Source organism: Balaenoptera acutorostrata, chromosome 5 (genome assembly GCF_949987535.1).
Source record: "Balaenoptera acutorostrata chromosome 5, mBalAcu1.1, whole genome shotgun sequence".
Lineage (NCBI taxonomy): Eukaryota > Metazoa > Chordata > Mammalia > Artiodactyla > Balaenopteridae > Balaenoptera > Balaenoptera acutorostrata.
The window spans coordinates 81,904,444-81,931,565 of NC_080068.1; the positions used below are offsets into that span (position 1 = coordinate 81,904,444).

Below are 27,122 nucleotides of genomic sequence, written 5' to 3' on the forward strand. Positions count from 1 at the left end.
GAACATAGTGGCTGTAGGTGCTGAACCAATGGCAGTTTTCATACGAAAATAGCATTAGAGGAGCCTTTAAAGAATCTAATTGAAGGAAGAAGAAAGTAATGAAATATTGGAAATGAGATAAAATTGTAATATAAGTAATGCTTTTGGTTGAGAGCAAATGAGGAAAATGTGACAGAGCAGAGGTAACAACGTACAGCAGAACAAAGAGTGAGCAGTCAGATGGCTTGGATTTCAGTCCCTTTCTACCAGGTACAGCCAGCCGCGCTTTCCGCGTCACTTTACTTTTTGAGCCTCGGTTTTCCCTTCTTTTTATCTAATTAGTAATTATACCAACCTCATAGTATCATCTGGCTCCCCCAACTGGAAAACGGCTGGGCACATGGTAAGGGTTAGTTCACTGTTAGTTCCCTTTACTAAATGGCTAAAGGTGAAAAAGTGCCTGACTGTTAACAGGAAGGCATATGTAGTTCAAGATCTATGTCCTAGTCAACTTGTGTTTCATGTGAAAAGACCCTTGCTTTATTAATAGCCTGTCAAGCTTCAAATGCTATCGTGTTACCATGTATTGAAAGTGACTACCTAAAATAAAACCACTCTCAATCCATTTTTAATGAATTAATTCCATCTTTATATGTTGTAAAATTTGATGAGGTTTATTAAATTTTAGAGAATATAAATGTACTTTCAAAATCCATATTTTTGTTTCTTTATAATTTTTTGTTTTTCTCCAAACTAGGATTTTAAGAGTGGACTTGGTATTACCATAATTCCTATGAATGTAGCAAATGTAAAGCAAGTGGACCGAACTGTGAAACAGTCTTTTGAAATAATCACTCCCTATAGGAGTTTTAGGTAAGTTATATTTAAACATTTTTTGTTTGTACTACTACAGGAAAGCTTGAGTGATCCCCTTTTACATTGCCAGTGGTGATTTTACTTCTTATAGGACACTTAATAAAATTATGTTCTTACTTTTTCATATTGTATAATTTATTAGCCAGTATATAAAAATGTGCCAATAGGCACATGAAAAGATGCTCAATATCACTGATTATTAGAGGTACACAAATCAAAACTACAGTGAGGTATCACCTCACACCAGTCAGAATGGTCATCATTAAAAAGTCTACAAATAATAAATGCTGGAGAGGGTGTGGAGAAAAGGGAACCCTCCTGCACTGTTGTAGGAATGTAAATTGGTGCAGCCACTATGGAAAAGATCATGGAAGTTCCTTAAAAAACTGAAAATAGAGTTACCACATGATCCTACAATCTCACTCCTGGGCATATATCTGGAGAAAACTCTAATTTGAAAAGATACATGCACCCCGGTGTTCACTGCAGCACTATTTACAATAACCAAGACATGGAAGCAACCTAAATGTCCATGGACAGATGAGTGGGTAAAGAAGATGTGGTATATATATATACAATGGAATATTACTCAGCCATAAAAATAATGAAATCTTGCCATTTGCAGTAAAGTAGATGGACCTAGAGATTATCATACTAAGTGAAGACAAACAAAGACAAATATCATATGATATCACTTATATGTGGAATCTTAAAAAAATGATACAAATGAACTTACTTACAAAACAGAAACAGACTCACAGACATAGAAGACAGACTTATGGTTACCAAAGGGGATGGTAGGGAGGTAAATTCGGAATTTGGGATTAACATATACACACTACTATATACAGAATGGATAAACAACAAGTACCTACTGTATAGCACAGGAAACTATATTCAAGTACCTACGGTATAGCACAGGAAACTATATTCAATATTTTGTAATAACTTATAATGGAAAAGAATATGAAAAAAAAGATATATATAAAACTGAATCACTCTGCTGTACACCTGAAACAAAGAAAAAAATTATGTTTTTACTTTTTCATATCGTGTAATTTATTAGCCAGTGTATAATAACACCTTGCAAAAGTGATTTGAATAATCATACAACCTGAAAGATACTAACTTCATGAGATTTGTGTAGTTTCTTTTTGTAATACCTCTTTTCTTAGAAGGCTTGGTGATTTTTGATCCACAAATATGTGAAAAATTACTTTATTTTGAAGGTATAAAATAAAAAGAGATATTACATTGTCTTTAAGCTGTATTGTTATTTTGCCTCTTTTAGCCTAACCAAATACAGTCTGTCCTTTAAGAACAATCCCTAATTACAATTGCTCCATGATTTCCTAAAAGGAACCTCAGCTCAAAATGTTGCTGAATTTAATGGATCTCATAGCATGTATGATCAAATATCTTAGCATTTTGATACATGTCTTGTATTATGACACTCTGGTAATTGCTTTATTATGACAATGAAACAGAAAACTTAATGTGTGTTCTTAATATGTGTTAATAATCTGTAATGACTCTCTGGGTGCACCACTCTCCCAGCACCTCAAGGTGTTCATCACCCTGAAAGCTCTTCGAACCCTGTGGTTTGGGGGATTTTATGGAGGTTTCATTTCATAGGCAAGATTGATGAAATCCTGGGCCATTGGTGATTAACTCCACCAGCCTCTCTCTCCTTCCCAGAGGTCACGGGGTAGGGCTGGTTGAAAGTTCCAAGTCTCTAGTCACATCTTGGTCTTCTGCTGACCAGCTCCCATCCTGAAGCTGTCTAGCCTTCAGCCACAAGCTATCTCATTAGCGTATAAAGGACTTTTATCACTCAGGGTATTCCAAGGGTTTGGGGAACTATATACCAGGAACCAGGGACTAAGACCAAATATCTATTTTCCATTGTACCATATGGGCTCTGACCAATCTCTATAGAGAAGCAGAAACCACTAAGGAATTTATAAATATTATAGTGATGATGGAACCATGAAGTGATTCAAAAAATATAATCCATGTAGGCCACTCAATTTCTTTATAGATTATGTAGAAAATGTTAATCCTCTGTTGTTTTCATTGTATCTCAAAGCAGTTTCATCTTCAGAACAGACAGTTTCAGTGTAAAGCATCATTTTGGGGTCATTGACTGAGTTTGGAGCACTATATGCAGCACATTTTCTGGCACATTATAAGTACTCAGTAAATATTTCTTGAAAGAGTGAACTGATGTTTTAATGTTTTATTCCTTCACTCAGGCACCCAGTAAACACTAAGAATTACATGGCTAAAACTGAGTTAGAATTCTGTTAGAATAGTAATCACTTAAAACTTTTTCGATTTCTCAGTTTCTTAAAGCCATCTGGACATTCTTCTATTTTAAAAACAAGAATCTATTTTTAAGACAAAAAAATCAAAATTTCTCGTGGGTGTTTTTGATAACTTAGTTTCAGACTATGGCTTATTTTCTTGGCAAAATAAGCCAATAGTCCTGAAACTCTGCCAGCCTCTTATTGATTATTATGTAACCACTGCTTAGGAAGCATGACTTCTCTTTTAAGCTTTTGACCTAACAAGGTGATTTTTATATCCTGGTCAGAAAAATGTGTATGTTAATTTTGGTTCAAGATAGGTAAACCAAGTCATAAGCAATGTGGACAGTTAAAGGAAAAAAAATAGGTTTCTCAATGAGATGATTTTTAACAGAAAAGACTCCAGCCGCCTGGAAGGCATATTTTTCACCAGCTGTTTAATTTATGAGTGAAATGAATATGCAAACTGAACATACTGCTTAATTGGCCTTTACAAGGGAGATCGATAATGCAGAAACGTTAATTGTTTCAGCTTTACAGCCGAGTCTGAAAAAGAGAAACAAGAGTGGATTGAAGCTGTGCAGCAATCGATAGCAGAAACTCTCTCTGATTATGAAGTAGCTGAGAAGATTTGGTTCAATGAGTCCAACAGGAGCTGTGCAGATTGTAAAGCCCCAAATCCTGACTGGGCATCCATCAATCTCTGTGTTGTCATCTGTAAGAAGTGTGCAGGTAATTAGTGATAAGTTACGCGCATCACTGTTTGGTGGCAGATTGGCACTGAATGTTCTTTAGTGTCGTATATACTGTGTCCCAGCTAACGGCTATGAAAAATAAAAACAGAGAAAACTTATTACATTTAAATCAAATTTAGAAATATCATTCTAAACTTCTCTTATGCATGACTTAGATATAAAAATTGATTTTTAAGCATGTAATCATTTTTTTGTGCCTACTGGCCCATGTATGGATTTTAAAAAGACAATGCTGAAATTTTTAGGTTTTGGATGAATGTGTTTCAGAATGCACCCTGAACACGCTTGCTCTTCGTATGATTTGTCCCTTTTTCCTCAGTCATATTTTGTAAGATCTATTTTTCACATCAATCTGCTCTGCGCTCTAATCTTGGTTCACCAGATCTGGTATCTCTTATAATGAGAATTTTTATATAGAAGCATTTTCCAGGTGTATTGAAGTTTATGAAAGTAACCAGTACTGTGACTCATTTTTGTCTTGTGATCTTATACCTTACAAACTATTTGACAGCTCCTTGTATTTGGGAGGTAAGACAGCTGTCCAAGTGAGTAGAGGGAATGGACCCTAGCTTAGGTATGCGACCATGGAGGTCTTGGAAAAAGTTAGCTACAACCTAAACATTCCTTCAGCTTTTCAGCTCTACCAGGTACTGTGCTGGTCCTGGGAATTAAAATGATCTGTAAGACAAGACATGACATTTCCTGCACAAATATATAAATAGTAATTTCAATAGAGTGTGATAAGGGCAGGAATAGAGTTGAGCACAGGTTTCATTGAGAGAATGCAGAGGAAGAGCACCTCAGAGCAAAGACAGGACAGCTGCTTCAAGCCCTTCAGACTTTTCTAGAGCTCTGCGCTACCACATTTCTCATCACACTGAGGTAGATGTCCTCATGAGCTAATCACCTACATCAATAGCAACAATAAAAAGCATCATTTAACCCTCCTTGACTTTGTATTTTTTCCTCACCTCTTCTCCTCTCCAGTCTCATTGGAAGAGATAGCGTTTGTGTTGTCTAAGGCTGCTCTGTCTACGTATGTTCTCTTCCTTTCCTCTCTTCTCAGGATCCTCACCCTGTCACTTATTCACTCTCTGTGTAAGTACAGTTGGTCCTCCATATTCACGGTTCTACATCAAACAACTGGGGATCAATAATATTTGAAAAAAAAAATTTACAGGAAGTTCAAAAAAGCAAAATTTGAATTTGCATTTACCAGCAACTATTACATAACATTTTATTGTATTAGGTATTAAAAGTAATCTAGACATGAATTAAAGTATACGAGGATGTGTGTGGGTTATATGCAGATACTATGGCCATTTTATACAAGGGATTTGAACATCCTCGGATTTTGGTATCTGTGGGTGGTCCTGGTACCAATCCGAGATACCGAGGGGCAACTGTATTCAACTATGGTTTATTTGGTTCAGCATATAAACTTGCATAATTCTGTTAACACCAGCTTTCTGAAAACTTACTATTCTCTTACGTGTCATTCTCTCTTCCTTTTTCCTTTCATAGACAAGATACTTTCAAGCGTAGTGGTCTGCACAGGTTTTCTTCATTTCTTTAACTTCCTAGTGTATCTTCAGCATCCTGTAATCAGTCTTTGTTTCTCTCACCTCCAGTAAAAATATTTTAGCAGTGTATTTTACCTCTCAGTTTCTGTGTGGTCAGTTCCTATCTTCACTGCCTTCTCTGCAGTATTTGACACTCTTGACCAATCTGTCTCTCAGTGACTTTCCATCCTCCCACAACTTCTGACACACCATTTCCTCTTAGTGTGCTCTTACTACTCTGGTCATCCTTTTCCAGGTTACTTTTCCTTTGCCTGCTCCTAAAATATGTGTGTTCCCTTGGATTATATCCTAAGCTGTCTTTCACTCTGATGTTCCTCAGTGAGGTTGTCATTTGAATTCAATACTCATTTTTAAGCAGGGGATTCTCACTCTGTTGGAAACTCTACTCTTATAGCTCCTGCTAGATTCTCAACTTGGATTTGCCCAAGATACCTCAAAATTAACATGATAAAATGGAGCTCTCATTGCTGCCCAGCTCATTACATTAAACTGTATATTCTCCTATATTCCAAATCTTAGTCAGAAGCAATACTATCTACCCTACACTGAAGCCTAAACCTTGAGAGACCCTCTTGACCCTTCCTCTTTCCTTAAAGCCCACCAGGTCCCATCAGTTTTATCTTCTGAATATCTCTAAATCTGTTCTCCACATTGTTTCTTTTCCTGCTGCCTCAACTCAGATTCTTTCCTAGGCTACTCCAGCATCCCTTCTTCCTGCATGCTTTCGAGCTTGACTCCTTTTGGTATTGCCTTTCTGTAGTCTCCATAAGTGCAAACCTATGCAGATTCTTGCCATGGGAATTCTAGGGCTTTGTGCTCTGAGTAGTTTCCTTCTCAAAGAATGGAGGAAAGGAACCTATGTAATGTAGAGAGAGGAATGAGAGGAATGAGCTTTCTCATGCGCATTAGGCAAAAGGTCCTTAAGATCAAGGATGATGTCTTATATACCTTTTTTCTATCTCAGCTTAGAAAGAGTCTGACATACGCCTGAATGCCCAGTAATGGCTGAATGATGATTTATACAGCAGAATTAAATTGATTATGATAGAATGCTGGGCATTCTCTTCCAGGCATAATAGTAGAATAAAGAATCGACTTTAGATTTTTAAGTAGGCATTTATTACAGTTGTAGCTAGTTTTTTTTAAGAGTAAAGGGATGATATCTGTATTCACTCACATATGTGTAATTTACACAGACCCATTATAAAATGTTTTCAGTGACCTACAATTTCTAGTTAATTACCAATGAAAAAAATATATATACGTACATACATACATGCACACATACATGCATATGCATGCACACATATACACACATGTACATGTATACACACTTTTTAAAAGTGTAATTTTATACCAGTACAGGGTGGTGATGGTGATTTCTGTTATCTTCATTGTGGTTGGTTATGATTCCTGTATGATTACCACCACTACTGTAGGGTGGAAAGTAGGTATTGGTTTAAGTTCAAAAGATATATTAATCCACACATGCCTATACACGTACATATATACTTTTCTTTTTAAAGGTAAAATACGTTTACATACAAACTCAAATAGAAATAAATTGTTTTTTGACTTCAGGGCAACATAGATCTTTAGGACCAAAAGATTCCAAGGTTAGAAGTCTGAAAATGGATGCCAGCATTTGGAGCAATGAACTCATTGAGGTGAGTCCGACTTGACTGTGGTGGTGGTCAGCAGAGGTCCAGGAGGAGGTGTGCAGTGGGGTGGTGTGGTTGCTTTAAGAGCTCTCTGATCAAGTTCTCACCACATTATAAAAATGGCTTATAGCCTGTTTGATAGTAGTAACTTTCTACTTTAACTTTCCGAATGCTTCCTAAATGAGACAGTTATTTTAAGAATAAAAAATACAAGGAGCTTTAATAGTAATAACTACTCTTAAAGGCTTGGCAGCTTTTTCTTAAGCCAGAATTGACATTCTTTCTTTTTAACCCAGCATGGATAAAATATCAGAAAAGTGAATGAAAACATTTGGCAAAATCGACTATTCTTTATCTTGGCCATGCTCTGTCACTAACTGAGATCATGTCTAACTTGCTGTCTCCTGTATCCATTCTCTGCTCAGGTGTCTGTACCACTCTCAACCATGTTAGCCCACCTACTCAGCCATTTTAAATGAATCTGTCTCAATGTGAGCTACCTTCAAAAAGTAACATATATACTACCAAATGTAAAATAGATAGCTAGTGGGAAGCAGCCGCATAGCACAGGGAGATCAGCTCGGTGCTTTGTGACCACCTAGAGGGGTGGGATAGGGAGGGAGGGAGACGCAAGAGGGAGGGGATATGGGGATATACGTATATGTATAGCCGATTTACTTTGTTATAAAGCAGAAACTAACACACCATTGAAAAGCAATTATACTCCAATAAAGATGTTAAAAAAAAAAAGTAATAATGCTTTTGCTGCAATTTGCGTTGCTTGCAGTTTCTTTTCTAGCTAATCTTTTACCATTATTACGAGCAGCTAGACTATTTAAAATAGAAATAGTATCTGCTTTCACACTCCATCTTCTGGAAAAAGTTGGGTCTTGTATTTTGCATATTTTATACCAAGCTATGCTTTAATTTGTCATGTGAGTCAGTTTTCTGCAGATTCAAATACATTTTGTGAATTGATATGTTTTATAATTTCTTTTTGATAATTCAGCTTTTTATTGTCATTGGAAACAAAAGAGCTAATGACTTTTGGGCTGGTAGTCTTCAAAAAGATGAAGAATTACATGTGGACTCTCCAGTAGAAAAGAGAAAAAACTTTATCACTCAGAAATACAAAGAAGGAAGATTCAGAAAAACCCTTTGGGCATCTCTTACCAAGGAAGAATTAAATAAGGTAACCAATGAAATGTAACAAAAGACATGGATGTTAAGGTCTATTTAAATATATGCCAAGAGTTTTGAAAAAAAGTTTAAAAATTTTTTCGCTATTGCATAAAATTATTGTTTAATTTTATTTCCTCTTGTGAGATTGTGCCATTGGGTTTTTTCCCTTCATTTCACTTGAGGATTCGTTATCAATAGCGAATAAACTTCTGTCCCTAACTGAAGTTTCTATCTGACATAGGCCCACACCATTTAAAACTTTGACAACTTTCCCCATTTTAGGGACAGGATACTGAACATAACTTCAGCCGGTACATTGTTGACTTGGTATCACCAAAATTAACTTCATTTACTCAATTAATTTATTTTTAAAAGCAGTAGTTTGTTTAGTGCCATTGATTTGAAGTGTCGTTTGCCTTTGGTTGAGTCATTCCAGGTCTTCTTGTGACCATTTTATGTTGCCCTTTTGGCAAAGAATTTGTTAAGCATCCTGCCCCCCTTTCCTTTATTGATTTTTGTGTTTGTTGCTTGTGCTTTTGGTGTCATATCCAAAACATCATTGCCAATACTGCTGTCAGAGAGCTTACCACTTATGTTTTCTTCTAGAAGTTTTATGGTATCAGGTCTTATGTTTAAGTCTTTAATACATTTCAAATTAGAGTGGTGTAAGGTAGGGGTCCAATTTCATTTTTTTGTTTTTCACACCTAGTTACTCAGTTTCCCATCATTTGTTGAAGAGACTATCCTTTCTCCATTGAGTGTTCGTGGTGAATAGATATTTATTGCACACTCACTCATTGCTGAATTCATTTTTAGGTTCTGGGGTACAGTTGTAGTAAACAGTAGATGTGATTCTTTTATTCATGAGAGTGATCTGCACGCAGGGGAGACTGACCATAAACAGCTGCATGCCAATAAATATACCATAGCAAATGCAGCACACTGTGAAGGAAAAGAATAGGGTAATGAGAGAGAGAATAAGAGGAAATACACGGGATTAGATTGTGAGAGCAGTCAGAGGCTATATCCCAGTGGAGGGATGTTAGCTGTTTCACTTTCCAATATCCTCATTTTGCAGGTGCAGAAAAACTAAGACCTGGAGATGAGAAGGAATTGCCCAAAATCACCTAGCAAATTAGTACAGTCAGGTACAAGAATTTAGGCTTCTTGATTCTGATGTGAAGGAAATTGGAGAGGTTAGCTAGACCATGGTAGAAAAGATAAGTACTCTTTTAGTAGTAGACCCTCTAGGCTGGAGATGTGAATGTGTCCTGGGACTTCTTGGTTATACACTGTTCTCTGAGCTGCCCATTGGGATAATCAACGAGTGATTGTCCTGAAGTTGCATTACAGAGAGCATCTGTCCAGGTGCACCATGTCAGGAAGGAGGAATATGGTGAACCCAAGGCTAAGAAGTCAGACGGAATCAGGGTGCCAAATCAGAGAGTTCAGAAGCAAATGGAAAGCCAGTAAAGTGAGGAAGCAAGAAGAGGGGATGGGAAAAGTTGTGAAGGGAGCTTATTATTTCAAAGGAAAAAAAATCAGGTTCCAGGAGTTTTACTGTTTGTACAATGATGATGTATATCATGTCAATCATGTCTTATTGTGTCTTGCTTGCTGTTCCTCCTCCCTACCTATACCCCCTTCCAAAAGGAAATTTGTACACAAATCCTGAATTTGTACACATCTTTCAAATTCCCAAAGCATAACAGTAATTTAAAGATTCCTCACATCCCAATTGCTCTGGAAAATATAGACATATATGCATACAACATTCATATGACATAACAAAACATTTAGTGGATACTTTATTACTACATTTGAAATATTTTGAATTTTCTGAGCATCAGCCATTGTCATAGTATGTAAACATACAAAATATCTTCCATGGCAAATATGACGGATTTGAAGATTTGGAACATCACAGGAACAAAACAATGAATTGAGATTTGGACATCTTCGGTTGAAATTTAAATTCATGCAAAGCAGGCCATTTTTGTCTGTTGGTTAATTCAGGGCATAATGATTATTAGATTTATTAGTTAAAAAGGAATACAGGGGGCTTCCCTGGTGGCACAGTGATTAAGAATCCACCTGCCAATGCAGGGGACACGGGTTCGAGCCTTGCACCTGGAAGATCCCACATGCCACGGAGCAGCTTGAGCCCGCGTGCCGCAACTAATGAAGCCCATGCGCCTAGAGCCCGTGCTCCACAGCAAAAGAAGCCACCGCAATGAGAAGGCCGCGCACCACAACGAAGAGTAGCCCCCGCTCGCTGCAACTAAAGAAAGCCCACGCGCAGCAACGAAGACTCAACACAGCCAAAAATAATAAATAAAAAAAAAAAAAAAAAAAAGGAATACAGACTTCCTCTCATAAATGAATTGGCAGACTTTCACACATTTTAATAGCTAGAATCATATTTTCTTCACTTAAAAATTGTATTTTCTTTTATTGACCAGGCTCTGTGTGCTGCTGTGGTGAAACCAGATGTTCTGGAGACAATGGCTTTGCTGTTCAGTGGAGCAGATGTCATGTGTGCAACAGGCGACCCTGAGCATAGCACCCCCTATCTGCTGGCCAAGAAGGCGGGGCAGAGTCTGCAAATGGAATTTCTCTACCATAACAAATTCTCAGGTGAGTCCCTATCCCTTCACTGGCCTGATCTCTCCTTATATATCCCTGAGAGAACTGAAGCATGAATCTGTTTGTTTCCCAAATCAGAAAAACCATCAGAATGAAAAGAAAATGTAATTACCAAAAAGATGGACGATGCTTATTAAGACCCATGTTTTATTTCATTTAAGGGGAAGGTTTAGGAAATAAATCTTTTATGTGTTTTTAATTTTATAAATGGGAGATTAAAATAGTTAATCCCACATAATCATTTTCACCAAAATTAAATCTGATTTTCATGCATGAATAATAAATACAACTGAAGTGCTTATTTGCAAATTTTTGCAAAGTAAAATAAATACCTCTGTATATTTATTCTGTGGTATATTTGAAGTAGTTTTTCTTCTACCTCAAAACTCACCTACATATTTATAAGCAAAGGGAAAATTGTTTACACTTCAGATTTCAGCTGTGTTATTTCTGTAACTTTTCTAGATTTCCCTCAACATGACATACATTCTGAAGGTGGATTAAGTCAGGAGTCTTCCCAGTCCATGTTCCTCTGTGATTTTTTGTATCAGGCTCCTGCTGCAGCTTCCAAACTCTCTTCAGAAAAAAAACTGCTGGAAGGTATCTTTTCTTGCTCCTTTTAGATTTGTTACTGGGAAAACTTTATTTCATTATCAAAACAATTAGGTTTAAATTTTGATTGTTTTTTCCCCTTAAGATGTTAGATTTGATCTTGAGGTAGAGAAATATTTTTTTGAGGTTTTATAAATGCTTCCAGGCACAGATATTATTTCATGCACTGCAGCAAAGATTTACCACTGGTTTGGAATGCTGAGTGACTTCTCAGCAGAATTCAGTGACATCTACCTCAGGGCCAACCAATTCTGTTTCAGGATTTAAGGGTTATTCCAAAGAAATGTGAAACTTAGCCCCTTCCATTCGGGACAGAAACCCTAACTGGGGAGATAATATAGATAAATGTCAACATGTAGGAAGAACTGACAAGTTTTCAGTACATATTCTGTCAGTATTCTATGAGCATATTCTATCAGTAGTTCAGTTTGTTCTGATGATTAGTGTGTGTGTGTGTCTGTGTAAGTAAAATAAAGCTTAAGCATGGTTTCAAAAAAATGATGTGAATTAATTTGATTTAACAACCTATTCTAGGTTTGTGGCATTAATCTTAGCAGAATCATAGTAGGTATTTATCCATCTATCCATTCAGCTCCTTGAATCAGGCATGTGCTGGGCATTAGGCATACGAAAATGAGTAAGAAAGAGGTCTCATGCTCTTGTTACATACATTTGAACTAATTTTAGAAATGTAAGCATGAAAATATAATGATCTCTGTCTCACTGGAGCAAAGAGAATTTAAGAGAGATTAAGCTGTACAGGCCAGTTGATGATGGATGTTCAGAGGCTTGGGAGCCGGGTTAGTAATTCCCTAGGTGATAAAATCCAGCTATATTGCTCGATCAAAGGAACAATAGGATGAAAAACTCACTTTAGAATGTTAATCCTGATCCTCGTGCATTTGAAGTGATTATTTCAGTTAAAGGCTTTATTTCCAAAAAAAAATTGTAACCCTAAGCAGAATTGTACTGGGATTAAGTATACTTTATTAGATTTTCCTGTAAACAGTACCTCTCCTTTAGTGAGCATGTACTATGTGTAAGGCATCGCTTTTTTATGTTCATTGTAATCCTCATAAAAGCTCTGCAAGATAGTTGATATTATGCTGATTTCACATGAACAGTGGAGGAACTCGACATGAAGTGGAGTTTTACATCTGATTTGTGTTATAATTGTTATTGTAAAACTTTGGCTTTGGTGAGTGTGATGGCTGGGTGACACTAGATGGCAGAGCATTTTTATTCTTTGAGTTTAGGTTTTTTGTGGTTCTTTCAGCAAATGGTTTTTAATGTCTTCCTTTACTCAGTCTAACCAATAATAAATAACGAATTTTACAGAGATTTTCTCATCTTCCATTGCTCCTTATCTGTATTTAACCCTTAAGTAGTCGAAAGTTGAGTGATCAGGAGGGAAAAAGTATCAACAATCTGTGAATTGACGATAGTAATTATTAAAATAATTGAATAACAAGGCAATTAATGTACTTGTTAATAAGTGTACAAGCTTTCTAGAATGTTTCTTCTAAATTGTAGGATATCTTAGATCCACCCTTCAAACCACTTATACAAAGATGAAATAGGGAATTTGAAATATAAGCTTTTCTTCCTAAAGCTTCTCAATATATCATAAGTGCTCTGCAGGCTAAAAATAAGCTTTTATTTGTTTTTTGGCAATTCTGGTTATAATATTTATAGACTTACCAGTTTGTTTTAATATTTCATTGAAATAGATTGTTTTTCTTAATCACTTGAGGACTGAATTGATGTTTTAAACTTGTAACTAAATCATTCTTTCCTTTTTATCTTTTATAAGTTAACTATGGATTTTTGTTGTTAAAATTTATTTCAAAAAACAGAAACCAGTGCATTCTCCATATATGTAATTTAATTGGGGATGTTCTATCATTTTGGAGCATTCGGTTTTAAGTAATGGGAAACTGAACTTTTGTACTTTGACCATGCAGCATGCAGAAATGATTTCATTGGAAAATAATCTAATGACAAGGTATTCTTTGATGGTCTTCATTTCTTCCATCCAGTATGTCTCTCATTTCAAACTCAGGATAGACCATGAATCAGTTGGCTACCCTCCATCTTCACTAACATCATCCTAGCTCCAGCCATCATCCTGTCCTGCCTGGGCTGTAATACGCCCACCCCCATCCCATGCCCCAACCCCGCTTACTTGCCGATATCTGCCCTAGCTTCCCTCCAAACCATTCCCCAAAACAGGCTTAGTGATTGTTGAAAATGTAAATCAGATCATGTATTTCCATCATTCAAATACATTTAATGGCTTCCCATTACAGAGGATAACTCTCTTCCTTATTAAGACCTTAAAGACCTTCTCGTGCCTTCTCCCTTTCATCTCACATCCTTCCTTCCTATTCTGCAATGCCTGGCCACACTCGTTTCCTGTCTGTTCCTGCAACATGCCATGTTCTTTTCTGCCTCCTCTGGACCTTTGTGATTGCCGTTCACTCTGCAAGGAGCGCACTTCCCCCAGCCTGACTGCTTCTCATCTCTCGGGGGATCAATTCAGTGCTACCTGGCTGGAGAGACCTCTTTGGCAGCCCACTAAAGAGTGCACCCACTGTCAGCTCTTCTCTTTCATAGTGTGCTGCTTATTTCTATCATAGCACTCATCGCATGAAAATGATCCCTCCTTCTTTGATTTGTTTCTCTCCCCCTCTGGAGTGAAACTCATTGAGGCATCAGCATTTTCTGGTTTATTCAGGATTATCAAATCTCTGGTGCCTAAAACAGTGTCCACACATAGTAGTCATGTGATAAATATTTGTTGAATAAATAGGCATTTCTCTAATCACATTACTACCAGTGTAAAAGCACAGCTGACTTAATATAATTTTTATTGAAGTATAGTTTCTGTACAACATTGTATAAGTTACAGGTGTACCATATAGTGATTCACAATTTTTAAAGGTTATATTCCATTTATAGTTATTAGTTAATATCCTGAACAAAACACATTTTGTTCAGAAAAAGCCTACTTAAAAATGAAGAAGAAAAAGTCGAACTACCAAGAAACATAGAGTTCTGGTGGGTTTTTTTGTTTTTTTGTTTTTCTTTTATGTCAAGATTCTGCAGTGGTAGTACTCCTGTTGAGCACCAGCTTTATGGAAAAATTGAATTATTTGAAAGATTTAGAGACTAAAGTGTGGTTGTCACCTTTGCCTCTGAAAGCATCTGGACTGCATAACTCCATCAGGGCTTGTCAGGACGGCCATAGAATAGACTGATTAAAAACAGAAAAAAGTCAGGGAATAAAATGCATGCCAGTCCTTCAGAGAGTTACAGAGGCTTCAAATTGTCAGTTCAGGTTTTTAGGATTTGAAGTTCTTCTAGCCTCTGGTTATGAAGACTGATCTGTATTTTTCTTTTTCTTCCCAATTTAGTGTTCATGAAAGGAAAGATTGATAGCTCTTGTTAAACCTAAGTGTAGAGCTGAATAATAGCATCCTGATTTTGTTTTCTGTTTTCTCCCCTCAACTGTATTATTTTCCCTTGGTATCTTACCTTGATTTGTAGACACAGTGTTTGATTTTTAAAAAGAAAGTGGTTGATACGGTTTACTAGAAATTCTCTATTATCTGTTTATATTTTATTTTATAGATTAGCAGTGAGGAATTTTGAAGGTCTTTTGTTCTATGAATACCTAACTCATATAGTTTAAAAATGTTTCTCCAAGGCTGTAATACATTTATTTTAAATCGAAAGGATTCCTAGTGTGTATTCCTATTTTCTGTGAGCACTGAATGCCATCAGGTGAGGAAATTCTTCATCAGGAAACAACTTTATGGTTTCAAAAAATAATAGTTTCGCCTTAACTATCATACATTTATTGTGCATATATCTATTTGAAGGTATGACCTCTGCTGTACGCTGATACATTTAAAAAATGGACATACATGCTTCAAGCATGTAACAGGCACAGAGAGGCAGTTTGTGAAGTAGATAGAAGGGAAGCTTCCCTAGTTGAGTGCCTGGGTTTTACCCCCAGCTCTGATGCTAAGTACTTGTGTGATGTTGGGAAGGTCAGTCAACCAGCTTGTGCCTGTGGGCAGGGTATAAGGAAAGGGGCATGTAGTAATACAACTGACCCAACTGGGTTGTTCTGAGGATTCAGTGAGTTATTGTACATAAGATGTGCAGAACAGTGCATGCCACATGCATATGATGATAAGGGGATGAGGAGGAGGAGGAAGAGTAGCAGAGAGGCTATCCATGTACACAGCTGCTTCTGGTTTCCAGTGAGCCTTTGAGTTTAGGTATATCCTACAGGTGGTAGCTGACAACCACGTTACCTAGCTCTGTTATAGTATCTATATCACTTCATAGGAGTATTTCAGTAGGTCACCTCTGGAGTTCTTTAGTTGTGTGTGAGTAAATTCCAGTAGTGTTTTTCTTCCCTGATCTAAACGTCAAGGTTGAATAGAAACAAAGAACAACCCCTCCGGCCAGTCCAACCACCATACACACAAGCTTTTGTCTAGTAAATACCTTGTGTCCTCAGAGTTGACCATTCTGTGTACCATCTGGTGGACATCTTCTGGTAACTGACTAAGAAGTAAGACTTCTGTAGCAGAGAGGGTGTCCTGTCTGAATTTGCCCAAGCAGACCAATGCCATCCAACGTAATTTTGTTAAAGCTTTTCGTTGCTTCCCAGATGAATAGAAATGTCAGGATTTACTATCACAGCTTTGTTATTATAAATCCTCAAAGGTAATATCTGTGCCTGCTTTGTTTGACTTCTGGCCTGTTTTCACTTATAAAAATGAAGCTCATCAAGGGTTATGGTGATGATGCTACAGGATTAAATCTCCTCAAGCCCATATTTCTAATTTACAGTGAGCCTGTACTCACCTTTTAAAAGGGATCTGTCATTTGTTTCCCATTAGAATTAACATAATTAGATTCTGCATTTACATTTATTTTATGCATCATGCATTTGGCACTTTTTGTTTAAGACCTTCCAATGGCTCCCACTTGTCTACAGGTACAAACTCCTGAACACCTGTCATGTAAGACTCCCGGGGCCTGGCCTCTGCCTGGCCTCAGTCTCGTTTCCCAAGTCCTAACTTCACATGTAATCTCTTTCTTTGGCCAGGTAGGTTTTTGGCAGTTTCCCCTTTCTGTGACTTTCCTCCCACAGTTCTTTCTCAGAATTATGGAATGATTGTAGCTCAGAAAGCATTTTTTGCTGCTTTAGAAACATCCTTTTCAGTCATAAGTGACTATTTCAAAAGCTGTATTTTTGTTTGAAATTTTTTCTTACCACTCCAATTTGAAGGTAGCTTCCCTCCAAGAATGGGTCTAACCTTTGAAGGGTCTACCTCATGATGATGCTGAGAGAGACAGAACTCTCACTAAAGTATAGGCAGTTACATCCTTATTCTGAAGACCAACTGCTATTTTCTGCCCTTGTTTTATTGGATCTCTTTCTATATTTAATGTTGGTAATCATTCCTTTCTGAAATGCTCACCCCTTTCCTGTTTTATACACCGTCTCTTCTCATTTGCTTCATTGCTTTCGTGGACCCTTCTATATCCATTGTTCCCTAAGTTCCCTAAGATTTTATCCTTGGTTACTGTGTATTTTCAGCCACTAGCTGTATGCTAAAGACTTTCTGGTCATTGAGGCCTTTCCTTGCCCTGAAGATGCAAATTCATAGGGTGATCTGCCTAATAGGTGTTCCTACTTGGATTTCCAGGGGATAGCTCTCATTTAGTATATATCAAAGGAAACTCAGATTACATGCACTAAAACTGTTTCTATTTTATTTTCTTGTAGAAAAAAGTAAACATTTCTGCCCACCTTGTAATCAAAGCTAAAAATGATACAACCATTAATAAATTCTCCCTTACTCCCTACATCCCATCAATACATGTTGTATCCCTTTAAAACACACAGGTGCATGTATGCATTTCTCTCTCCCTTTCCTCCCTCTGTCTCCTGTCTCTCTCTATTGTCCCCCATTCTTTCCCGTTATTCCGTCTCCCCCCTCCCCGCCTCCATTATCCTTACTACCACTGTCCTGCTTTGGATGATCTTCATCTTTCACTTAGACTTCTTTTGACAGTGTCCTAACTGGTTTCCTGCCTCCAGCCTCACCTTCTCACATCCATTTTCCACAGAAAGGAAGTGTGTAAAATTTAAATCTGGAATTTTCTTCTGCTGAAACCATTTCAGTGGCTCACCATCAAGTGTAAAATCAAAGCTCAGCAAACTTTTCTGAAAAGGGCCAGATAGTAAATATTTCAAGCTTTGCAGGCCAGATGGTCTCTGCCACAAGTCATCTCTGCCCTTGTAGCAGGAAAGCAGCCCCAGAAAATCCATAAATGAATAGGTGTGGCTCTTTTTCAATAAAACTTTATTTACAAAAACAGATGTTGATCTGGATTTTGCCTGCAGGCCATAGTGTGCTGAATTCTTAACAAGATGAATTTCAAATCCCCTACACAGGGCATTAAGGGCATTGTAGGGTCTGACTCCTTCTTTCTTTGCTCACCTACCTCACATCAGCCACAGTCTTACTTTTTAACCCTACGTTTTTCCCTCCTAATACTCTGTACAGACATCAGTCTTTGCCATTTCAGAGTTGTTTTGCAGCGGTCTCTTTATGGATCTGCTTGTTTCTCTGGTCATCAGTGTCATAGCTGTTTTTGTCTTGTATGTCCCTGGCTACTAGATTGTAAATTTTTTGAGAGAAGGGAGTGTGACAACTTTTTATCCCATGCAGCAATATCATGCTCTTTACACAAAATAGGAAATTAATACATTTATTTATTTGAATGCAGTCATTATTTAAAACCACATATTTTAAAATTTGATGTATGGTATAGCTCAATTTATTATTTGTTTCGTTTTCAATTCCTAGAGACAAATAAAAAGTGGTGTGTTCTGGAAGGAGGCTTCTTGAGTTACTATGAAAATGATAAGTCTACCACACCTAATGGCACCATTAATATCAATGAAGTTATCTGCCTGGCTGTACACAAAGAAGACTTCTGTTTAAATACCGGGTAGGTCTATCATTAAATGGATAGGAGTTGAAAGTATTTTCTGGTATGTATCATACCAGGTAATAAGGATTTTATTATCATTTCACTTCAGTTGCTTCTTGTAGAAGAGTTTAATGGTTTCTTGAAGCCTACTCATTTTTCAGCTTCTGAAAGTTCCTTAGGGAATGCACTAAAAGTGGAAAAATTTAAATATTATATTAGGTAATATGAAAGGCTGACATGTTTGCATCTAATTTTAAGTAAGTTTATGTCATTCCATTCTTGAACATGTGGTCCCATAATTTTTATGACTTATTCATTATTTAAAATAGTGGACTAATGACAAAATTTATGCTTTCATTAAATGTATCATGGTTAAAAGAGATGACAAAAAATTCAGTGGTTTGTTCACAATAAAATAAACTATTAAGCATATTTAACAGCATATTGAAATACTAAATTCCTTAAAGATCTACTTTGGCATTTTTATGGTCTCAAAAAAGTTTTAATTAAAAGAGTAAGCATTTTTTATTTCATATGTTTGACTTACAAAATAGTTTAATAGGACTCTGTGAGGACTTTTGGAAATTGACCCTCTAAAATGTTTGGTGTGAAAGTTTCTTATCACATTTTGTCATGTAATTAATAAAAAAGTATGAATACTAAAATCTGCAAAAATCAGTTTTATAGGAGAATAGTATTTTAATAAAAAGTTTATGTGAGAAAAGGAAGAGATTTGTAAAGCTATGTTATTTATATAAAATTGCATGAAACATATTACTATTATCACATAATGACCAATATATACTAGTTGAAATGACTGTTGTTTTCTAGTAAATCTGATTTGATTCTTTTATGTGAACAAAACTGGTTATTAGTTGATTTGTTTTTGTTTTAATCTTAATAGTGCTTTTATTCTAAATGAATGATCAGTTTAACATGGCTTACCATGGAATATTAAGTGCATTCTATTTATTAAGTTGCTTAAATAATTTTATATTAGCATATAATCATATTCAAGAATAAAATATTCTTGATGGAATGTTACTGATACAAGTAGATATGCAGGAGAAAGCATCTATAATGAGATGTGGTTAAAAAAATAATTGCTACAGCCAGATTCTTAATCGCCTTCAATAGCATATTACAGAATTTTAAATCAGTAATGTAGCCACTGAAAAATCATACGGATTTGTATTTTAGGAAGAGAGCTGACTGAAGTGATAAAGAAGAGGTTGGAGGGAGAGAGACTGTAATTACTGAAAGTTTAGCTAGAGGAAGAAATAATTAAAAAGAAAAACAGTGGGTTGAGAGACTCTTAAGATTGAACTGATAACATTAAATGTCTGACTGAATGGATGAAGAGCTGATGTCAAGGGGAAGAATAAATTAGACTCCAAAGTTTTGATCTTGTTGATGAGGTAGATGGAGATGCCTCTAAATTGGAATATGAAGGAGATACAGTAGGTTGGGGGTGAGAAAGAGGAAGAAGGAAGATGAGTTTGGTGTAAGGTATTTTGAGTAATGGCAGAAGATATACTTAGTATGTTCCAAGAAATACTTGGAGCTGTGGATGAGGAACAGAAGGAAAAATTCAGGGCTTGGGATGTTACCCTAATTTTATCTATGGTAAGGAGATGAAATTTTGGCATAAGACAAGATGATGGAAGGAAAATTTGTGAAGTAAGACAAGAAGAGAACTAATTAGAGAACTGTTGGGACAATGTTTGCGTTGAATAGGGGGTCAGAGTAAATCAAGAAGGAGTGGTCTGAGAGGGAAGAGGAGACAGAAGACAGCCTTTGTCACATCAGGACATCGACAATGTCATGCTGTAGAGTGATTAGTTAGAATAATATTCCTTTTGTCTGATCCAGTGTGTTCCATTTAACTCATCTGAATAAAATATAAACCATCAACAGAAAAATATGGTAGGTAGGGGGTAGATAGATTTCACACCATTATTCCGTTTTCAAAATGAATTTAATTAAAAACTGGACCTTTGTGTTATTTTTCTCATAAAAGCCAAACATAACCAGTGGTATTGTTTTATTCTTGTGTGCTGTAGGCCCATCTTTACCTTCGAGATCTATTTACCCTCAGAACGTGCATTTTTATTTGGAGCTGAAACATCTCAAGCTCAAAGAAAATGGACAGAAGCAATAGCCAAGGTATTTAAATATTGTTTTATTACCTAAATCCAGAGAAGATTCTTAACCTTCAGAGGTCCATGAAAATTTTATACAGGATTCTGGGAAGAATGTCCATACTTCATTAGGTTTTCATATCTTGTAGTCAAAAGAGGTTAAGAGCTACCTTCCTAGAGCCTTAAGCAGAGAAGAAATTAATGTAGGATCTTGGACAAATCATTCTTCAAATTAAGGCCGTGCTTTGATGATGGAGATCTTTTCAATGTTGTAATGTCATTTTTATGTATGTCTTTTTATAGGTAGATATCTTATTCATGGTATACACAAAGGGGAAAAGAACAGATTCAGTAAAAGATACAAACGAAGACAAACATTGAAGGTTGACATTTTGAAAAATGCCACAAATCAACAAAGAGAATGTCTTCCTATTTCAAATCTATGTATAAGAAAAATGGCTTAAGATGCTGCCATTTGAAATTGCATTATAGCTCTTCAGTTTTAAGACTGATAGCAGGTTTAAATAATTGTTTTGCAATCTGGACTCCTTCTAAATCTTTAAAATAGAAAAACAAATTTTTCCAGTTTCCCTCATATCTGTAGCTATGTAAGGGATTTCCTATTTCCACTGTCTTTATTACTTTTTTGTATTTGTTTTAACAGCATTTTGTTCCCTTTGTTGCTGAAAACTTAACAGAAGCTGACTATGATTTGATTGGTCAACTCTACTACAAAGACTGCCACACCCTGGATCAGTGGAGAAAAGGCTGGTTTGCTATCGACAAATCTAGTTTGCATTTTTGCCTTCAAATGCAAGAAGGTCAGGAGGATAGAATGCACTTAAGAAGACTGCAAGAACTAAGTAAGTTTTTTTTTTTTTACTCTCTCTCACTTTATATTCTGCACACAATTCTTTATTGTACGTGGAAGTAGTAGATTTCACATAAAATTATGATGGCTCACTCCCAAACATCATATGACTGACTCAGTAGTCTTTAAGGGTATTTAGTGTAATGTTTTTTTAAAAAATATGTTCATGCTTTTCTTCTTTCCCTTCAGCAATTAGCACAATACTTCAAAATGGGGAAAAATTGGATGTCTTGCTCTTGGTAGAAAAAGGGAGGTAAGTGCATTTTTGATTTTTACTCTTTATCTCTACAGCTCTAGGGAGTTGGATATTCTGGTTATCCTCTTGGAGGAGAACCCATTATTTCGTAGCCTGTTGGGGATTTTCCGAATCATACGTGTGTGTGTGTGTGTGTGTGTGTGTGTGTGTGTGTGTGTGTATGTTCTCTTTAGTAGAAAGAGTACACCAATGAAGCTTGCATATTTTTGTATTCATTAGGAGAAACTGAGTGTGATCAGTTATTAGAGTTTTCTACAGACCTTGATCCCTTTGCAACATTCACATATAAGTATTTGGAAGCACTTTGGCAGTTGTAAATATGTTTTCAGTGTAGTTATATGATGGCTATAAATAATACCCTGAATCATGCATAACTAAAACCTGATTTCTCGAATTTATTCAGTTTTTCAATAAATATTAAGCTTCTACTGTATATCAGGAACTGTTATAGGTATTGGGGATACAGTGATGAATAAAACAGATATGGTCTCTGCCCTTATGAAGCATCTACACTAGTGGGGGAAACACAATATAAGCAGACCAAAAAAAAATGGCATAGTATTGTGTCCCTTAATTTTAAATGCTTGAAAAAAAATAAGGTAAAGAGGGCTTTCCTGGTGGCGCAGTGGTTGAGAATCTGCCTGCCGGTGCAGGGGACACGGGTTCGAGCCCTGGTCTGGGAAGATCCCACATGCCGCAGAGCAGCTAGGCCCATGAGCCGCAACTACTGAGCCTGCGCGTCTGGAGCCTGTGCTCCGCAACAAGAGAGGCTGCGATAGTGAGAGGCCCGCGCACCGCGATGAGGAATAACCCCCGCTTGCCACAACTAGAGAAAGCCCGCACGCAGAAACAAAGACCCAACGCAGCCAAAAATAAATTAATTAATTAATTTAAAATATATAAATAAATAAGGTAAAGAGAGTGCGCCTGACGGAGCAGTATTCTGTTCTCAATAGGGTGGTAAGAGAAGGTATCTTTGATCAGAGATTTGTATAAAGTGAAGAAACAAACCATACAGCCGTCTGAATAGAACGTACCAGGCACAAAGTCAAGGGTATTTTGAAGACCCCAAGGCTGTGTTGTGCTTGGAATGTTCAGGGTCTTCAAGGAAGCTGCTGTGGCTGGGGAAATTTGCATGAGTGACAGTGGGAGGAAATGATTGCGGAGATATCCCTGGGCCAGAACATATAGAGCCTTATAGGACATGATATGTAAAAAATGATTTGAATTTTATTCTAAGCGTGATGGGAAGCTGCTTGATTTGATAGCCAGGAAGTGGAATCATCTGACTTATGTTTTTTTTTTTTTTTAATTAATTAATTTATTTATTTATTTTTGGCTGTGTTGGGTCTTCGTTTCTGTGCGAGGGCTTTCTCTAGTTGCGGCGAGCGGGGGCCCCTCTTCATCGCGGTGCGCGGGCCCCTCACTATCACGGCCTCTCTTGTTGCGGAGCACAGGCTCTAGACGCGCAGGCTCAGTAGCTGTGGCTCACGGGCCTAGTTGCTCCGTGGCATGTGGGATCTTCCCAGACCAGGGCTCGAACTCGTGTCCCCTGCATTAGCAGGCAGACTCTCAACCACTGCGCCACCAGGGAAGCCCTTATGTTTTTAAATGACTACTGTGATTCAGATGAATAGCTTTTGGCGGACAGGAGTGAAACTGAGCATCCAGGTAGGGTGATGCAGCAGAGGCCAGGCAAAACGTGACTTCCTAATGACATAGTGTTGAGTGTAGGATCTACTGGGAGGGTGGAGGTGAGCAAGTCTGTTGATGGATTCAATGACTCTGAGAGTCAAGGATGACCCCAAAGTTTTTGGCCTGAGCATTTACATAAATGATGAATGGTGCTGTTTTTTTGAGATAAAAAGTACATGGAGAGTAGAGGCAGGATACTAGTAGGTTTAGAGTAGTAGATCAAGAATTTGGTTTTGGAAATGATAATTTTGAGATGTCTATTTGAAAGCAAAGTGGAGCTGGTGAGTGGGCATTTGGATATACAAGCCTGGAATTAAGTGGAGAGGTTGCAGCTGGAGATAAAGATTTGAGTCATCAGCATTTTGACTTATTTATTTAGCCAAGGAACTGGACAGATTCACCTAGAGAAGGACTGTAGATAGAAAAGAGACAAGGATGTAGCCCCAGGGCCTCCAATTTTAGAGGAGGAATGATCTAGCAAAAGAGCCTGAGAAGGAGCAGCTAGAGTCATATCACAACAATTAGGAAGAACAAATTGTTTTCTCTTGATGTTTCATTATTTGCTTTCAAATCCCTTAATTATATTAATTCAGAATGTTTAGTTCCACAAGAGTACAGGATCATTTGTAAAAATATATGTAATGATAATATAAAAATATAGCTAAATCAGCCTTCCCTCTGGTGAATTTACATGCTGGTGACAAGGATAATGACGTTGAGTAGTTATCTGAACCTGTCTTTTCTTGAACTTCATAGGGGAATATCAGCAGCTTTAGACAGCAAACATATTGCTGATTAGATACTTATGTCAGAGTATGTTTTTTAACTTACAAACATAATTAGGATTTTATGTTTTTGCTTATTTATATCTGGACTTACAATGGTCAATGATGCTTTAGATTCTGATTTTCAGTACCAGATGATAGTTATACTGTTCTCTCAGAATACTGTTACGTACATGTTCAGAAATGATAATGAGATAGTGGATAGTATTATGGCATTAATGTACTAGCACAAATGTACTTTTTATAGTCATCTATTAATGTTTATGGAATGCCTGCTGCCTGTTATAAACATGGCAGGAAAAAATGGTCAGCAATACACATTGCGTGTCTGAGCTCACAGAGCTTATGTTCTTAAACAAATAAGCAAGCAGAAACTTGCTAGTGGAATTTATTGTATTTATTATATGTATACATAATTTTTTCTAAATCAGGTTACTATAGCCAAGGTAGTTTTCTATCATTTTTAGTCTATAAAGGATTTGACCAGTTGTACATAGATTTTAATTAAAATGTACCAAATGTGGGTTAGTGATATTCGATTTTAATTTTTCTTTAGTGCTTACTGCATGCAGTGCACTCCCTCATGAATGCTAGATAAGGAAGCCAGAAGACTAAATGTTTTGTTACTTTGTGACATCTTGACCTTTCCCCTGGGCAACAGGAATCAGCAGGTGAATTCAGATACACTCTGAGTTCATGGAATAGTTAAAAACTAATAGAATTCCAAAATAATGGTCAAAGCTGTGTAATTTTGTTTTTGATAATAATTTAAAGTTTTTAATCTACATGTGTTATCACCTAGTTATGCTGAAAGCATTTTTATGAAAGGAAAGAACAGAGAATGTGTCAGGAGGAGAGTAGGAGAAACACAGGGACAAATATAAAACTAAGGTATCTTCCTTGGATCTCTTTGAATAGCTGCCATACAAAGGCACCATTTGAAAACAACTATGTTTATCACATGCTTATATCTTGGTTTCATTTGCTTTCCCTGTTTTCTTCAAGTCAATAATATTCAGATAACAGTAATACAATGACGCCAATGTATAGAGCTTACCATATACTAGCCACTATTTTAAGCACTTAGCCTTCCAGTACCTATATGATATTTGAGGACAGTAATCCATTTTGACATCAAGGTAAGGTCATTTTTTAGCTTAACAACCTAAATATTTCTTCTTTTTAAAACAAGTGTTAAGTATTAATTTACCAATACTTTTGTGTAGATCACTCTCAAGAGTTGTCAGCAAATGGGCTAGAAGCCTGGATAGATAATATAAGTCACTAGAACTTAAAATTTCAACATTTTATTAGAAAATAAAATTTTTATTAGAAAACTTAAAAAGTTATTTTATTAGAAAAATGTATCCATACAATGCTTACATAATTAAAGATGAAGCAGAAAGAAGAGAGGTTAGAAGTGTGAATAAAGAATCAACCTGGGAGATGGTTAGTGCACTAGGTTGTAATCTTTGATGGAGCAAAGAGCCTGCAGGTGTCCAGAGCACCTTGTGTGGTGCTGAACAGGGACCCATACGTCTATATATTTATACACACATTCACACGTGTGTGTACATATATGTGGATATGTATATACATATGTAAATAAAGGGACTTGAGATAAGGAAAAATGGAAAAAGAGCAGGTCTGGGAGAGAGCTGGGGAGATAATGAGTTTGATTTTCAACATGTTGAACATGAAATGCTTATAAACAGCTAAGGAGAAGTTGCTCGGAGGGAGTTATATTTATGGATCTGACAGTCCTGATTGGTTAATGGGGTGGGGATATAGATTTTGGAGTTACCTGCATATAGAAGAAAGAAAGTGAAATCACCTAGGGAGAATCTACAGAGTGAGAAGGGAAGAAGTAACGTGTGGGAGCCTTGGTAAATACAGGTCAGTTGGAGGTGGGGATGGTTGTCAGAGAGGAATAGCTATCGTGGGGTGTAAAGCTAGTTTATCCAGAGAGTGAAGCAGGAGACCAAGAGAGAATGCGGCACCAAGCCCGGGAAGAGAGTGTTTCAAGAAGGAAGGAATAGTCAAAACTGTCAGATGCTATCTGATGAGGACAGATACTCCATTGGTAAGTGATGGGGAGTCCATCTGGGGACTCTGTGGAGAACAGAAGTGATAAAGCAGAAACTGGATTAGAGTCAGGTTGGGAACGGGATCAGATTAGTTAACCAGTTGGTGAAGGATGTCTGGAGGTTAATAGGATTAATGAGGTAAAAGGGATTTGACCCAGGAAGGGAATGTATGTGCAATTTTGTTTTAGATGGCTTGAACTTGTGCCATCTAAAACATTTTGATGGAGCAGAGATTAAAAAAAAAAAAAAAAGGAGAAGAATGAAGGTATAAGAGAGAGGACAACAGGACAAGTCCCTCAATTCTAACAGGAAGAAAAGAGGAATTGATGGATGGTTTTGGATGTTGGTAGCTTTCTAGATTTGGTGGTGGGATGTTGAGAGAGAGACCAATCTGTTGGTTTTCAATCAATCTGCTGGTTTTCAGTTGTTTTGTGAAGTAGGAAATAAGGATGAGTCCTGAGCTTTTGGCCTGGGTGACTTTATGAATGGTTTTATCATTTACCAAAGTAGAGAATATGTACTGTACTTCTCTCCCAGTACTCAAACAAAGCCAGTTAGTTATAGATGTAATGGTTTAAGAGCTGTTTTAATATCATGTAAAAATAAGAGAATTTCATTGCATTGCCCTATTTTTCATCTGTCTTTTGACCTGTTAGCC

At 36.8% G+C, this 27,122-nt stretch overlaps 1 protein-coding gene across 10 annotated transcripts in view; it reads left to right on the forward strand.

Moving 5' to 3' along the window:
- ARAP2 (ArfGAP with RhoGAP domain, ankyrin repeat and PH domain 2) overlaps positions 1-27,122 on the forward strand; it is a 211,959-nt gene that overhangs the window by 83,498 nt on the left and 101,339 nt on the right. For 9 of the 10 annotated variants that reach the window (XM_057547413.1, XM_028165607.2, XM_028165610.2 and 6 more), the window contains 10 exons: positions 737-852; positions 3,697-3,896; positions 7,084-7,169; positions 8,173-8,355; positions 10,808-10,982; positions 11,457-11,591; positions 18,503-18,647; positions 20,693-20,795; positions 21,435-21,633; positions 21,831-21,894. In XM_057547413.1, the coding sequence (XP_057403396.1) occupies positions 737-852; positions 3,697-3,896; positions 7,084-7,169; positions 8,173-8,355; positions 10,808-10,982; positions 11,457-11,591; positions 18,503-18,647; positions 20,693-20,795; positions 21,435-21,633; positions 21,831-21,894 (1,406 nt within the window). The remainder of the gene's footprint in view (positions 1-736; positions 853-3,696; positions 3,897-7,083; positions 7,170-8,172; positions 8,356-10,807; positions 10,983-11,456; positions 11,592-18,502; positions 18,648-20,692; positions 20,796-21,434; positions 21,634-21,830; positions 21,895-27,122) is intronic. The other variant, XM_028165611.2, reaches the window with a different exon arrangement.